Here is a 13,147-nt window from a genome sequence, read left to right as displayed (position 1 = left end):
TGGCAACCACACAACATATGCAATATTTTTTCCACATAAAACATTTTATGTAAATTGTTTTGAGTCACTAGAGAAAAAAAGCACTATATAAATATAATTCACTTCAGTAATTCACATTAACGGCTTCCCAGCGCGGAAACAACACACAACAACAGCAGTCAAGTTTTCGTTTACCGTAAAGCAGTTTGTCTGCCGTAAACAGCAACGTTGTGACACTCTTAAACAGGACAATACTGCCATCTACTGTGCATGCATATGTGACAATAACATCATATTGGGTGTCACTTTGTAAAGCTATTTGAGGCACTGGAGAAAACCGCTATATAAATATAATTATCTGAGAGCCATATGTAGTCATCAAAAGAGCCACATCTGGCTCTAGAGCCATAGGTTCCCTACCCCTGATCTACACGCTTCCGCTTGAATTTTTGAGCACTCTTGACAAAATTGGTGCAGTTCAGCCTAAATGTGTTGTTTTTTCTGACATGGACTTGTTTCTTCAGCATTGTCAGGAGGCCATTCTAAAACCTTCATTCTAGCCTGATTTAGCCATTCCTTTACCACTTTTGACATGTGTTTTTGGGGGTCATTGTCCTGTTGGAACACCCAACTGCGCCCAAGACCGATGAATTTAGTTTGTCCTAAAGAATTTGGAGGTAATCCTCCTTTTTCATTGTCCCATTTACTCTCTGTAAAGCACCAGTTCCATTGGCAGCAAAACAGGCCCAGAGCATAAAACTACCACCACCATGGTTGGCGGTAGGAATAGTGTTCCTGGGATTAACCCTTGTGCAACGTTCATATTGTTGTTACTCAGCCAGCGTTTGTGGGCCTTTTAATGCCTCACAATCAAACACTTTTATGTTATAATACTGAACAGATGTTGACCATATCCCAGGGGTCACCAACCTTTTTGAAAGCAAGAGCTACATCTTGGGTACTGATTAATGCGAAGGGCTACCAGTTTGATACACACTTAAATAAATTGCCAGAAATAGCCAATTTGCTCAATTTACCTTTAATAAATAAATCTATATATACATTTAAAAAAATGTATATATAGATAATTGGCTAACAAAGTTAATGTTAGCATGCTAGCAGTTAACATGTTATATTGTATAGCAGGGGTCACCTGTAAGGACCAGATGAGTCGCCCGCTGGCCTGTTCTAAAAATAGCTCAAATAGCAGCACTTACCAGTGAGCTGCCTCTATTTTTTTAAATTTGATTTATTTACTAGCAAGCTGGTCTCGCTTTGCTCGACATTTTTGATTCTAAGAGAGACAAAACTCAAATAGAATTTGAAAATCCAAGAAAATATTTTAAAGACTTGGTCTTCACTTGTTTAAATAAATTCATTTATTTTTTTTACTTTGCTTCTAATAACTTTCAGAAAGACAATTTTAGAGAAAAAATACAACCTTAAAAATGATTTTAGGATTTTTAAACACATATACCTTTTTACCTTTTTAATTCCTTCCTCTTCTTTGCTGACAATTTAAATCAATATTCAAGTAAATGCATTTTTTTAATTGTAAAGAATAATAAATACATTTTAATTTAATTCTTTGTTTTAGCTTCTGTTTTTTTGATGAAGAATATTTGTGAAATATTTCCTCAAACTTATTATGGTTAAAATTCCCCAAAAATATTCTGGCGAATCTAGAAAATCTTTAGAATCAAATTTAAATCTTATTTCAAGGTCTTTTTAATTTATTTTAAAATGTTTGTTCTGGAAAATCTAGAAGAAATAATGATTTGTCTTTGTTAGAAATATAGCTTGGTCCAATTTGTTATATATTCCAACAAAATACAGATTGGATTTTAACCTATTTAAAACATGTCATCAAAATTCTAAAATTCATTTTAATCAGGAAAAATGACTAATGATGTTCCATAAATTCTTTTTTTTAATTTTTTCAAAAAGATTCAAATTAGGTAGTTTTTCTCTTCATTTTTTTCGGTTGAATTTGGAATTTTAAAGAGTCGAAATTGAAGATAAACTGTTTCAAAATTTAATTTTCCTTTTTTTCCTGTTTTCTCCTCTTTTAAAACCGTTCAATTAAGTGTTTTTTTTCATCATTTATTCTCTACAAAAAAACTTCCGTAAAAAGGAAAAAAAATGTACTTCGGAATGACAGACAGAAATACCCATTTTTTATATATATATATATATATATATATATATGTATATATGTATGTATGTATGCATATATATATATATATGTATATATATGTATGTATGTATGCATATATATATATATATATATACATGTATATATATGTATGTATGTATGCATATATATATATATATATATATGTATGTATATATATATATATGTATGTATGTATGTATATATATATATATATATATATATATATATATATATATATATATACATATATATATATATATATATATATATATATATATATTTACTAAAGGTAAATTGAGCAAATTGGCTATTTCTTGCAATTCATTTAAGTGAAGTGAAGTGAATTATATTTATATAGCGCTTTTTCTCTAGTGACTCAAAGCGCTTTACATAGTGAAACCCAATATCTAAGTTACATTTAAACCAGTGTGGGTGGCACCGGGAGCAGGTGGGTAAAGTGTCTTGCCCAAGGACACAACGGCAGTGACTAGGATGGCGGAAGCGGGAATCGAACCTGCAACCCTCAAGTTGCTGGCACGGCCGCTCTACCAACCGAGCTAAACTGCCTAAAAGTGTGTATCAAACTGGTAGCCCTTCTCATGAATCAGTACCCAAGAAGTAGCTCTTGCTTTCAAAAAGGTTGATGACCCCAGTTGTGTTGCATTTATTATGTTTAATGTAGAAAATGGCATCCTTTATGTCTACTTACATACAGCAATAGTCACGACTCGGCATAAAGACTCGCTGTGTTCGACAGAGACACCCCAGCCGCGTGGACGCCAACATGTCCGCCCAGGAAGCGTCGGCCCCGCCCAAGGAGAGCATGCAGCTGAAGAAGGAGATCTCGCTGCTGAACGGCGTCAGCCTCATCGTGGGCAACATGATCGGTTCGGGCATCTTCGTGTCGCCCAAGGGCGTGCTCATCTACAGCGCCTCCTACGGGCTGTCGCTGGTCATCTGGGCCATCGGCGGCGTCTTCTCGGTGGTGGGCGCCCTCTGCTACGCCGAGCTGGGCACCACCGTCACCAAGTCGGGCGCCTCGTACGCGTACATCCTGGAGTCCTTCGGCGGCTTCATCGCCTTCATCCGCCTGTGGACGTCGCTGCTGATCATCGAGCCCACCAGCCAGGCCGTCATCGCCATCACCTTCGCCAACTACCTGGTGCAGCCGCTCTTCCCCACCTGCGAGCCGCCCTACGCCGCCTCCAGGCTCATCGCCGCCGCCTGCATCTGTAAGTCGCCGCGCCGTCCCGTCCCGTCCCCCCCCCCCCCCCTCTTCACGCGGCGTCTCCTCTCCTCAGGCCTGCTCACCTTCATCAACTCGGCGTACGTGAAGTGGGGCACGCGCGTGCAGGACGTCTTCACCTACGCCAAGGTGGCCGCCCTCATCGTCATCATCATCACTGGCGCCGTCAAGCTGTGTCAAGGTGAGTCATCCTGCTGGCATAGAATGGGCAATAAGGCCGTAAACATGGTATTTATGAATATTTTTTAAAATATTTATATATATTTTTTTTATATGATGTACTTAGTCCATAAGTACACAAACGTGTACTTCATGTTTAGTGTCATGCTAATTCTTATTTTTACACTTTTTTTTTTTCAAATGTCCATTGTATGTTATACTCTTCTGACACCACCAGATGGCAGTATAAGTGCCCACATAAGTGGCCATACAGTTGTGATCAAAATTATTCAACCCCCACACAATTTTGGTGTTTTAGCAAGTTGGACATTTATTCCGTATTTGTTCTATAGTCATATCAAATAAAGATGCATTAAAAAGACAAATGCAACTTGAATTACAACATTATATTTTGTAACATACCAAACAGTGTCAATTCTCTTAATATCTCATTGACAAAATTATTCAACCCCTTGAAGATCATAACTCTTAAGAACAGAATTTGAATAAGGTCTTTTCAATCAGGTGTTTAAAGCACCTGTAGATGTGATTAGAACCATAACGAGCAACAATTAAACTGATTGAAAAAGACTGTGGCGCTCAGCTTCTTGTAGATGGTCAATGGTGTATTTGCAACATGGTGAAGTCCAGGGAGTGGTCAAAGAAGTCAAGAGAGGAGGTCATTTCTCTTTATAAGAAAGGATATGGATATAAGAAAATAGCAAAGACATTACACATTCCAAGAGACACAGTTGGGAGCATAATTTGCAAGTTTAAAGCTAAAGGCACAGTGGAAACACTACCTGGGCGTGGTAGAAAGAGGATGATGTGTGTGTACAGTGGTGAAAAACCCCCGGGTAACAGCTGAGGAACTACAACAGGACATTGCAGAGGGGGGAACGCAGGTTTCGTCCCAGACAATAAGACGCGCACTACGAGATGAAGGCCTCCATGCCAGAACTCCCAGGCGCACCCCACTTCTGACTACCAGGCACAAGAAAAAATAGACTCCAGTATGCCAAAAATCATCTGGACAAACCCCAAAGGTTTTGGGAAACTGTTCTATGGAGTGATGAGACAAAACTGGAACTCTTTGGGCCTATGAATCAACGTTATGTCTGGAGGAGAAAAAAATGAAGCTTACAAAGAGAAGAAAGAACACCTTTCCTACTGTTAAGCATGGTAGGGGGTCAATCATGCTCTGGGGCCGTTTCTCTGCCTCAGGTACCAAGAATCTCCAGCGCGTTCAAGGCATTATGAATTCTATTTCCTAGCAGGATATAATAGCTGCAAATGTCATGAAGTCAGTGACGAAGCTGAGGCTTGGGAGACGTTGGACCTTCCAACAGGACAAGGATCCCAAGCATACCTCCAAATCAAGACTCTGGAGTGGCCTTCACTGTCGCCAGACCTAAATCCTATAGAAAAGCTATGTTGGGACTTGAAGAAGGCAGTTGCAGCACACAAGCCCAAGAATATGAATGAACTGGAGGCCTTTGCCCAAGAGGAATGGGCTAAAATACCTGTAGATGCTTGCAAGAAGCTTATGTATCACCTTTGAAGGATGTCATTACTGCCAAAGAGTGTTCTACTAAGTACTAAAGATGCATGGAACTAGGGGGTTGAATATCAATGAGATATTAATAAAAATGTCCTTTTTTGGTATTTTGTAAAATACGGTGTTACAATTGAAGTTACATTTGTCTATTTGACACATCTTTATTTGATATGATTATAAACAAAATACGGAATAAATGTCGTACTTGCTAAAACACCAAAATTGTGTGGCGGTTGAATAATTTTTTATCAGAACTGTAAGACCCCATTTCAGTAGTGTACACAGTTTTGGAAATAAGAGCTAAAAGGTGCTGTCCACACATGTGGACACTAAGCCTTTAGAGGTTTGCTGGGGACAGTTCGACCCCGGAAAAGATTGGAAGCTTCTACGATGACAAGGCTAGTCAGTAAGGCGCCCCCTGGAGGTGACATGTGATTGTGTCTCCGCCGCAGGTTACACCGCCAACTTCGACTCCTCCTTCCAGGGCTCGTCCACAGACGCGGGAAACATCGCCCTGGCGCTCTACTCGGCGCTCTTCTCCTACTCGGGCTGGGACACGCTCAACTTTGTCACCGAGGAGATCAAAAACCCAGAAAGGTTTGTTGTTGTTGTTGTCGTCTCCTGTTTGCTCGTCCGGCTGACGTCTCCCGTGGTCACGCCGCAGGAACCTCCCGCTGGCCATCGCCATCTCCATGCCCATCGTCACCGTCATCTACATCCTGACCAACGTGGCGTACTACGCCGTGCTGGACATGAGCGCCATTCTGGCCAGCGACGCCGTGGCCGTGGTGAGGAAGTACACGCGCCGGACGCTACATTAGGTACACCTGCTCCTGCCAACTGCTGGGTTGCGGCACATGACCCAATATCGTCCAAGTCGTACGAAGGATGTGGAATTGCGATTACAGGAAGTGGAATTCAATCACGCCACGTTTTAAAAATACTATTTCAAAAAACAAAAACATAAAAAAAAAAAGCAAACAGTTGCAATGTCGACTATAATAACACAAAACTATCTTTCAAACTGTCATTGTTCCAAAAATATTAATTACGTCATTTGGGACAGAGGACCCTATTGTATTTCTAAGGTTTTATTATTATTATTATACCGCCGCCTCTTTGAGCTGTAATTTGACTCGCTTAACATGCTTCAAAACTCACCAAATTTAACAAAAATTGCGATCTAATCAAAACTTAAAATTGCGCTCTAGCGCCCCCTAGGGAAAAACACAGACAAAACTGCTTGTAACTTCCGTTAGGAATGTCGTAGAGAACATGAAATAAAAACCTCAATGTAGGTCTGACTTAGACCTATATTTCACACACTTACATCCTTCAGCAAAAATCAACAGGAAGTTGGCAAAAAACCCTTCAAAACAAAAGTTTCCTAAAAAATTTCATTTTTGCCTTTTGGAGCTGTAATTTGACCCCCTTAAAATGCTTCAAAACTCACCAAACTCGACACACACATCAGGACTGGCAAAAATTGTGGTCTAATCCAAACTCAAAATTGCGCTCTAGCGCCCCCTAGGAAAAAAACACAGAGAAAACTGCTTGTAACTTCTGTTAGGAATGTTGCAAAGAACATGAAACAAAAACCTCGATGTAGGTCTGACTTAGACCCACATTTCACATACATCCTTCAGCAAAAATCAACAGGAAGTTGGTAAAAACCCCTTCAAAACAAAAGTTTCCTAAAAAAATGTAATTTTGCCTCTTGGAGCTGTAATTTGACCCCCTTAAAATGCTTCAAAACTCACCAAACTCGACACACACATCAGGACTGGCAAAAATTGTGGTCTAATCCAAACTCAAAATTGCGCTCTAGCGCCCCCTAAGAAAAAAACACAGAGAAAACTGCTTGTAACTTCTGTTAGGAATGTTGCAAAGAACATGAAACAAAAACCTCGATGTAGGTCTGACTTAGACCCTCATTTCACATACATCCTTCAGCAAAAATCAACAGGAAGTTGGTAAAAACCCCTTCAAAACAAAAGTTTCCTAAAAAAAATGTCATTTTGCCTCTTGGAGCTGTAATTTGACCCCCTTAAAATGCTTCAAAACTCAACAAACTCGACACACACATCAGGACTGGCAAAAATTGCGATCTAATCAAAACTCAAAATTGCGCTCTAGCGCCCCCTAGGAAAAAAACACAGAGAAAACTGCTTGTAACTTCTGTTAGGAATGTTGCAAAGAACATGAAACAAAAACCTCGATGTAGGTCTGACTTAGACCCTCATTTCACATACATCCTTCAGCAAAAATCAACAGGAAGTTGGTAAAAACCCCTTCAAAACAAAAGTTTCCTAAAAAAATGTCATTTTGCCTCTTGGAGCTGTAATTTGACCCCCTTAAAATGCTTCAAAACTCAACAAACTCGACACACACATCAGGACTGGCAAAAATTGCGATCTAATCAAAACTCAAAATTGCGCTCTAGCGCCCCCTAGGAAAAAAACACAGAGAAAACTGCTTGTAACTTCCGTTAGGAATGTTGCAAAGAACATGAAACAAAAACCTCGATGTAGGTCTGACTTAGACCCACATTTCACATACATCCTTCAGCAAAAATCAACAGGAAGTTGGTAAAAACCCCTTCAAAACAAAAGTTTCCTAAAAAAATGTCATTTTGCCTCTTGGAGCTGTAATTTGACCCCCTTAAAATGCTTCAAAACTCACCAAACTCGACACACACATCAGGATTGGCAAAAATTGCGATCTAATCAAAACTCAAATTGTGCTCTAGCGCCCCCTAGGGAAAAACACAGACAAAACTGCTTGTAACTTCCGTTAGGAATGTCGTAGAGAACATGAAATAAAAACCTCAATGTAGGTCTGACTTAGACCTATATTTCACACACTTACATCCTTCAGCAAAAATCAACAGGAAGTTGGCAAAAAACCCTTCAAAACAAAAATTTCCTAAAAAATTTCATTTTTGCCTTTTGGAGCTGTAATTTGACCCCCTTAAAATGCTTCAAAACTCACCAAACTCGACACACACATCAGGACTGGCAAAAATTGTGGTCTAATCCAAACTCAAAATTGCGCTCTAGCGCCCCCTAGGAAAAAAACACAGAGAAAACTGCTTGTAACTTCTGTTAGGAATGTTGCAAAGAACATGAAACAAAAACCTCGATGTAGGTCTGACTTAGACCCACATTTCACATACATCCTTCAGCAAAAATCAACAGGAAGTTGGTAAAAACCCCTTCAAAACAAAAGTTTCCTAAAAAAATGTCATTTTGCCTCTTGGAGCTGTAATTTGACCCCCTTAAAATGCTTCAAAACTCACCAAACTCGACACACACATCAGGACTGGCAAAAATTGCGATCTTATTTAAAACTCAAAATTGCGCTCTAGCGCCCCCTAGGAAAAAACACAGACAAAACTGCTTGTAACTTCCGTTAGGAATGTCGTAGAGAACATGAAACCAAAACCTCGATGTAGGTCTGACTTAGACCTACATTTCATACACTTACATCCTTCAGCTAAAAAAATCAACAGGAAGTTGGTAAAAACCCTTTCAAAACAAAAGTTTCCTAAAAAAATGTCATTTTTGCCTCTTGGAGCTGTAATTTGACCCCCTTAAAATGCTTCAAAACTCACCAAACTCAAGACACACACATCAGGACTGGCAAAAATTGCGATCTAATCAAAACTCAAAATTGTGCTCTAGCGCCCCCTAGGGAAAAACACAGACAAAACTGCTTGTAACGTCCGTTAGGAATGTCGTAGAGAACATGATATAAAAACCTCAATGTAGGTCTGACTTAGACCTACATTTCATACACTTACATCCTTCAGCAAAAATCAACAGGAAGTTGGCAAAAACCCTTCAAAACAAAAGTTTCCTAAAAAAATGTCATTTTTGCCTCTTTGAGCTGTAATTCGAACCCCTTAAAATGCTTTTAAAACTCACCAAACTCGACACACACATCAGGACTGGCAAAAATTGCGATCTAATCAAAACTCAAAATTGCGCTCTAGCGCCCCCTAGGGAAAAAACACAGAGAAAACTGCTTGTAACTTCGTTAGGAATGTCGTAGAGAACATGAAATAAAAACCTCAATGTAGGTCTGACTTAGACCTACATTTCATACACTTACATCCTTCAGCAAAAATCAACAGGAAGTTGGTAAAAACCCCTTCAAAACAAAAGTTTCCTAAAAAAATGTCATTTTGCCTCTTAGTGCTGTAATTTGACCCCCTTAAAATGCTTCAAAACTCACCAAACTCGACACACACATCAGGACTGGCAAAAATTGCGATCTAATCAAAACTCCAAATTGCGCTCTAGCGCCCCCTAGGAAAAAACACAGAGAAAACTGCTTGTAACTTCCGTTAGGAATGTCCGTAGAGAACATGAAACAAAAACCTCGATGTAGGTCTGACTTAGACCTACATTTCATACACTTACATCCTTCAGCTAAAAAAATCAACAGGAAGTTGGTAAAAACCCCTTCAAAACAAAAGTTTCCTAAAAAAATGTCACTTTTGCCTCTTGGAGATGTAATTTGACCCCCTTAAAATGCTTCAAAACTCACCAAACTCAAGACACACATCAGGACTGGCAAAAATTGCGATCTAATCAAAACTCAAAATTGCGCTCTAGCGCCCCCTAGGGAAAAACACAGACAAAACTGCTGGTAACTTCCGTTAGGAATGTCGTAGAGAACATAAAACAAAAACCTCGATGTAGGTCTGACTTAGACCTACATTTCATACACTTACATCCTTCAGCAAAAATCAACAGGAAGTTGGCAAAAACCCCTTCAAAACAAAAGTTTCCTAAAAAAATGTAATTTTTGCCTCTTGGAGCTATAATTTGACCCCCTTAAAATGCTTCAAAACTCACCAAACTCGACACACACATCAGGACTAGCAAAAATTGCGATCTAATCAAAACTCAAAATTGCGTTCTAGCGCCCCCTAGGGAAAAACACAAACAAAACTGCTTGTAACTTCCGTTAAGAGTGTCGTAGAGAACATAAAACAAAAACCTCGATGTAGTCTGACTTAGACCTACATTTCATACACTTACATCCTTCTGCAAAAATCAACAGGAAGTTGGCAAAAAACCCCTTCAAAACAAAAGTTTCCTAAAAAAATGTCTTTTTTGCCTCTTTGAGCTGTAATTTGACCCCCTTAAAATGCTTTTAAACTCACCAAACTCGATACACACATCAGGACTGGCAAAAATTGCGATCTTATTTAAAACTCAAAATTGCGCTCTAGCGCCCCCTAGGGAAAAACACAGACAAAACTGCTGGTAACTTCCGTTAGGAATGTCGTAGAGAACATAAAACAAAAACCTCGATGTAGGTCTGACTTAGACCTACATTTCATACACTTACATCCTTCAGCAAAAATCAACAGGAAGTTGGCAAAAACCCCTTCAAAACAAAAGTTTCCTAAAAAAATGTCATTTTTTCCTCTTGGAGCTGTAATTTGACCCCCTTAAAATGCTTCAAAACTCACCAAACTCGACACACACAAAAAATAAAAAATTGCGTTTTAGCGCCCCCTTAGGAATAAAACACTGACAAAACTGCTCTTGGGAAGAAAACACAGACAAAACTGCTTGTAAGAATGTAGTAGAGACATGAAACAAAAACCTCTATGTAGGTCTCACTCAGACCTACATTTCATTAAAGACATCCTTCAGCAAAAATCAACAAGAAGTTGGCAATTACCCCTTCAAAACAAAAGTTTTGTAAAAACCTGTCACCTTTACATTGGTTAAAATATAATAATGTATCAAATTCAATGTTGTTAGGAATTATTTACATATTTAGAGCTCCAACTGCGTCACATCAAATATTAAACTTTGAAATATTTTTTGGGGAAAATATTGCTTATTTTGTGTTTTTGCCATTAGAAAACTGTTTTTTTAATGACAAATAGGGCAACTAAAATGAATAAAAACGTATAATCGATACAGTTGACTCAAATATCAAATATTTCATTTTGAAATATTTTTTAAGAAAATGCTTTCTAATAGGTCGTCAATGACAAAAAGGGCAAAAAAACGAAGTACATTTTTTTTTGCTTTTTATAATTGACAGACAGGTCTGAGGTGGATCTAAAGGTTTAAGCGTTAAAAGTAAAAAACAAATTAAAAACATGTATGATTTTTTTATTTTTTTTTTAAACGTTGGGCCCCTTGGGGATCCTCAATAACGTTTTGTGGATTTTCTTTCTTTAAAACTGTCATTGCTCAAAACATAATAATAATCAAAATCAATGTTGGTATATTTGCCATATAAAAAACAAGGTTATCTATTACAAAAAGGGCAGAAAACAAATTGACAAAAAATAAAAATGTATAATTAACAAATAGATCTGAGGTTGATCGATTGATTTAAGCGTTAAAAGTAAAAAAAAATTTTTTTTAACAATGTATGATTTTTTTTTTAAAAGTTAAAAAGTGGGACCCTCAATAAATTGTCTGGATTTTTTTCTTTAAAACTGTTATTGCTCAAAACATGATAATAAATCAAAATCAATGTTGTTATGTTTGCCATATAAAAAAAAAGGTTTTGTATGACAAAAAGGGGAAAAAAACAATTGACAAAAAACAAAAATGTATAATTGACAATTAGATCTGAAGTATATCTAGAGATTAAGCGTTAAAAGTGAAACAATAAAATTTAAACAAGGTATGGTTTATTTTTAAAAGTTAAAAAGTGGGGCCCTTTGGGACTCTCATCATTTTAGTACATTTTTTCTTTAAAACTGTCATTGTTCAAAACATAATAATGAATCAAAATAATTCTTAAGTTTGCCATATAAAAAACGAGGTTTTCTATGACAAAAAGGGCAGAAAACAAACTAACAAAAAATAAAAATGTATAATTAATAGATAGATCTGAGGTAGATGTAGAGGTTTAAGCGTTAAAAGTAAAACAATAAAATTCAAACAATGTATGGTTTATTTTTAAAAGTTAAAAAGTGGGACCCTATGGGATTCTCAATCATTTTAGTGGGATTTTTTTTCTTTAAAACTGTCATTGTTCAAAACATAATAATGAATCAAAATCAATGTTGTGTAGTTTGCCATATAAAAAAAATGGATTTTCTATGACAAAAAGGGCAGAAAAAAAACTAACAAAAAATAAAAATGTATAATTAACAGATAGATCTCAGGCAGATCTCGAAATTTAAGCGTGAAAAGTAAAAACAAATCAAAAACGATGTTTGATTATTTTTATTTAACTTAAAAAGTGCAGCCCTTTGGGATTTTTAATAATTATAGTGTGATTTTTTTTCTTTAAAACTGTCATTGCTCAAAATATAATAATGAATCAAAATCAATGTCGTTATTTATTTTTTTACATATTTAGGGCTCCAATTACTTCACATCAAATATTCCATTTTGAAATAGTTTTTAAGGGAACATATTGCATATTTTGGGCAAAAAACATACAAACTAAACTTAATAAAAATGAATAATTGATACAGTTGATCTCGAGATTTAAGCATTGACAGTAAAGAAAAAAATTCAAATAATTGGGGTTCTTTTGGATGGGTTTAGAATTTTTGTAGATTTTTTAATTGTAAAACGATCATTGCTCAAATAATAATGTATCAAAATCAATGTTATGAATGAGTGACCTATTGAAGGTTCCAATAAGTTCACATCAAATATTACACTTTGAAATGTTGTTGGGGAAAATATGCTATATTTTATGTTTGCCATAAAAAACTAAGTTTTCTATGTAAAAAAAAAAACGCTTAAAATACAAACATTCCACTTTGAAATATTTAGCATATGTTGTGTTTTAGCCATTTAAAAAAAGTAGTCTATAACAAAAACAGCAGAAAACAAACACAAATGAAAAAAAACTTGGAGAGTTAAGCGTTGACAATAAAAATAATAATTTTTCAAAAAAGTTGGACTTATTTTTAGGATTTAATAAGTGGGGTCCTTTTGGATGGTTTAGAATTTTAGTGGGATTTTTTCCTTTAAAACGGTCCCCAAAAAAAATAATGACTCAAAATGATTGACTTAATTAAAGCCCC

At 36.8% G+C, this 13,147-nt stretch overlaps 1 protein-coding gene and 1 long non-coding RNA gene across 3 annotated transcripts in view; one reads left to right on the top strand and one right to left on the bottom strand.

Annotated features, from left to right (window-relative positions):
* slc7a6 (solute carrier family 7 member 6) overlaps positions 1-13,147 on the top strand; it is a 260,369-nt gene that overhangs the window by 15,822 nt on the left and 231,400 nt on the right. Inside the window, exons 2-5 of one of the 2 annotated variants that reach the window (XM_061892370.1) lie at positions 2,913-3,387; positions 3,457-3,582; positions 5,571-5,715; positions 5,783-5,906. In XM_061892370.1, the coding sequence (XP_061748354.1) occupies positions 2,940-3,387; positions 3,457-3,582; positions 5,571-5,715; positions 5,783-5,906 (843 nt within the window). In that variant the 5' untranslated portion in view covers positions 2,913-2,939. Of the gene's footprint in view, positions 1-2,892; positions 3,388-3,456; positions 3,583-5,570; positions 5,716-5,782; positions 5,907-13,147 lie in introns of those variants that run through there. The other variant, XM_061892361.1, reaches the window with a different exon arrangement.
* The window catches only part of LOC133546593 (uncharacterized), a 242,783-nt gene that overhangs the window by 15,914 nt on the left and 213,722 nt on the right, over positions 1-13,147 (bottom strand). The window contains exon 2 of the long non-coding RNA XR_009805245.1: positions 2,865-3,592. This is a non-coding gene — a long non-coding RNA (uncharacterized LOC133546593). The remainder of the gene's footprint in view (positions 1-2,864; positions 3,593-13,147) is intronic.

This window comes from Nerophis ophidion, linkage group LG02 (genome assembly GCF_033978795.1).
Source record: "Nerophis ophidion isolate RoL-2023_Sa linkage group LG02, RoL_Noph_v1.0, whole genome shotgun sequence".
Taxonomy (NCBI): domain Eukaryota; kingdom Metazoa; phylum Chordata; class Actinopteri; order Syngnathiformes; family Syngnathidae; genus Nerophis; species Nerophis ophidion.
The sequence above is the reverse complement of the archived record's forward strand: the minus strand, read 5'-3'. Positions and strand labels throughout refer to the sequence as shown.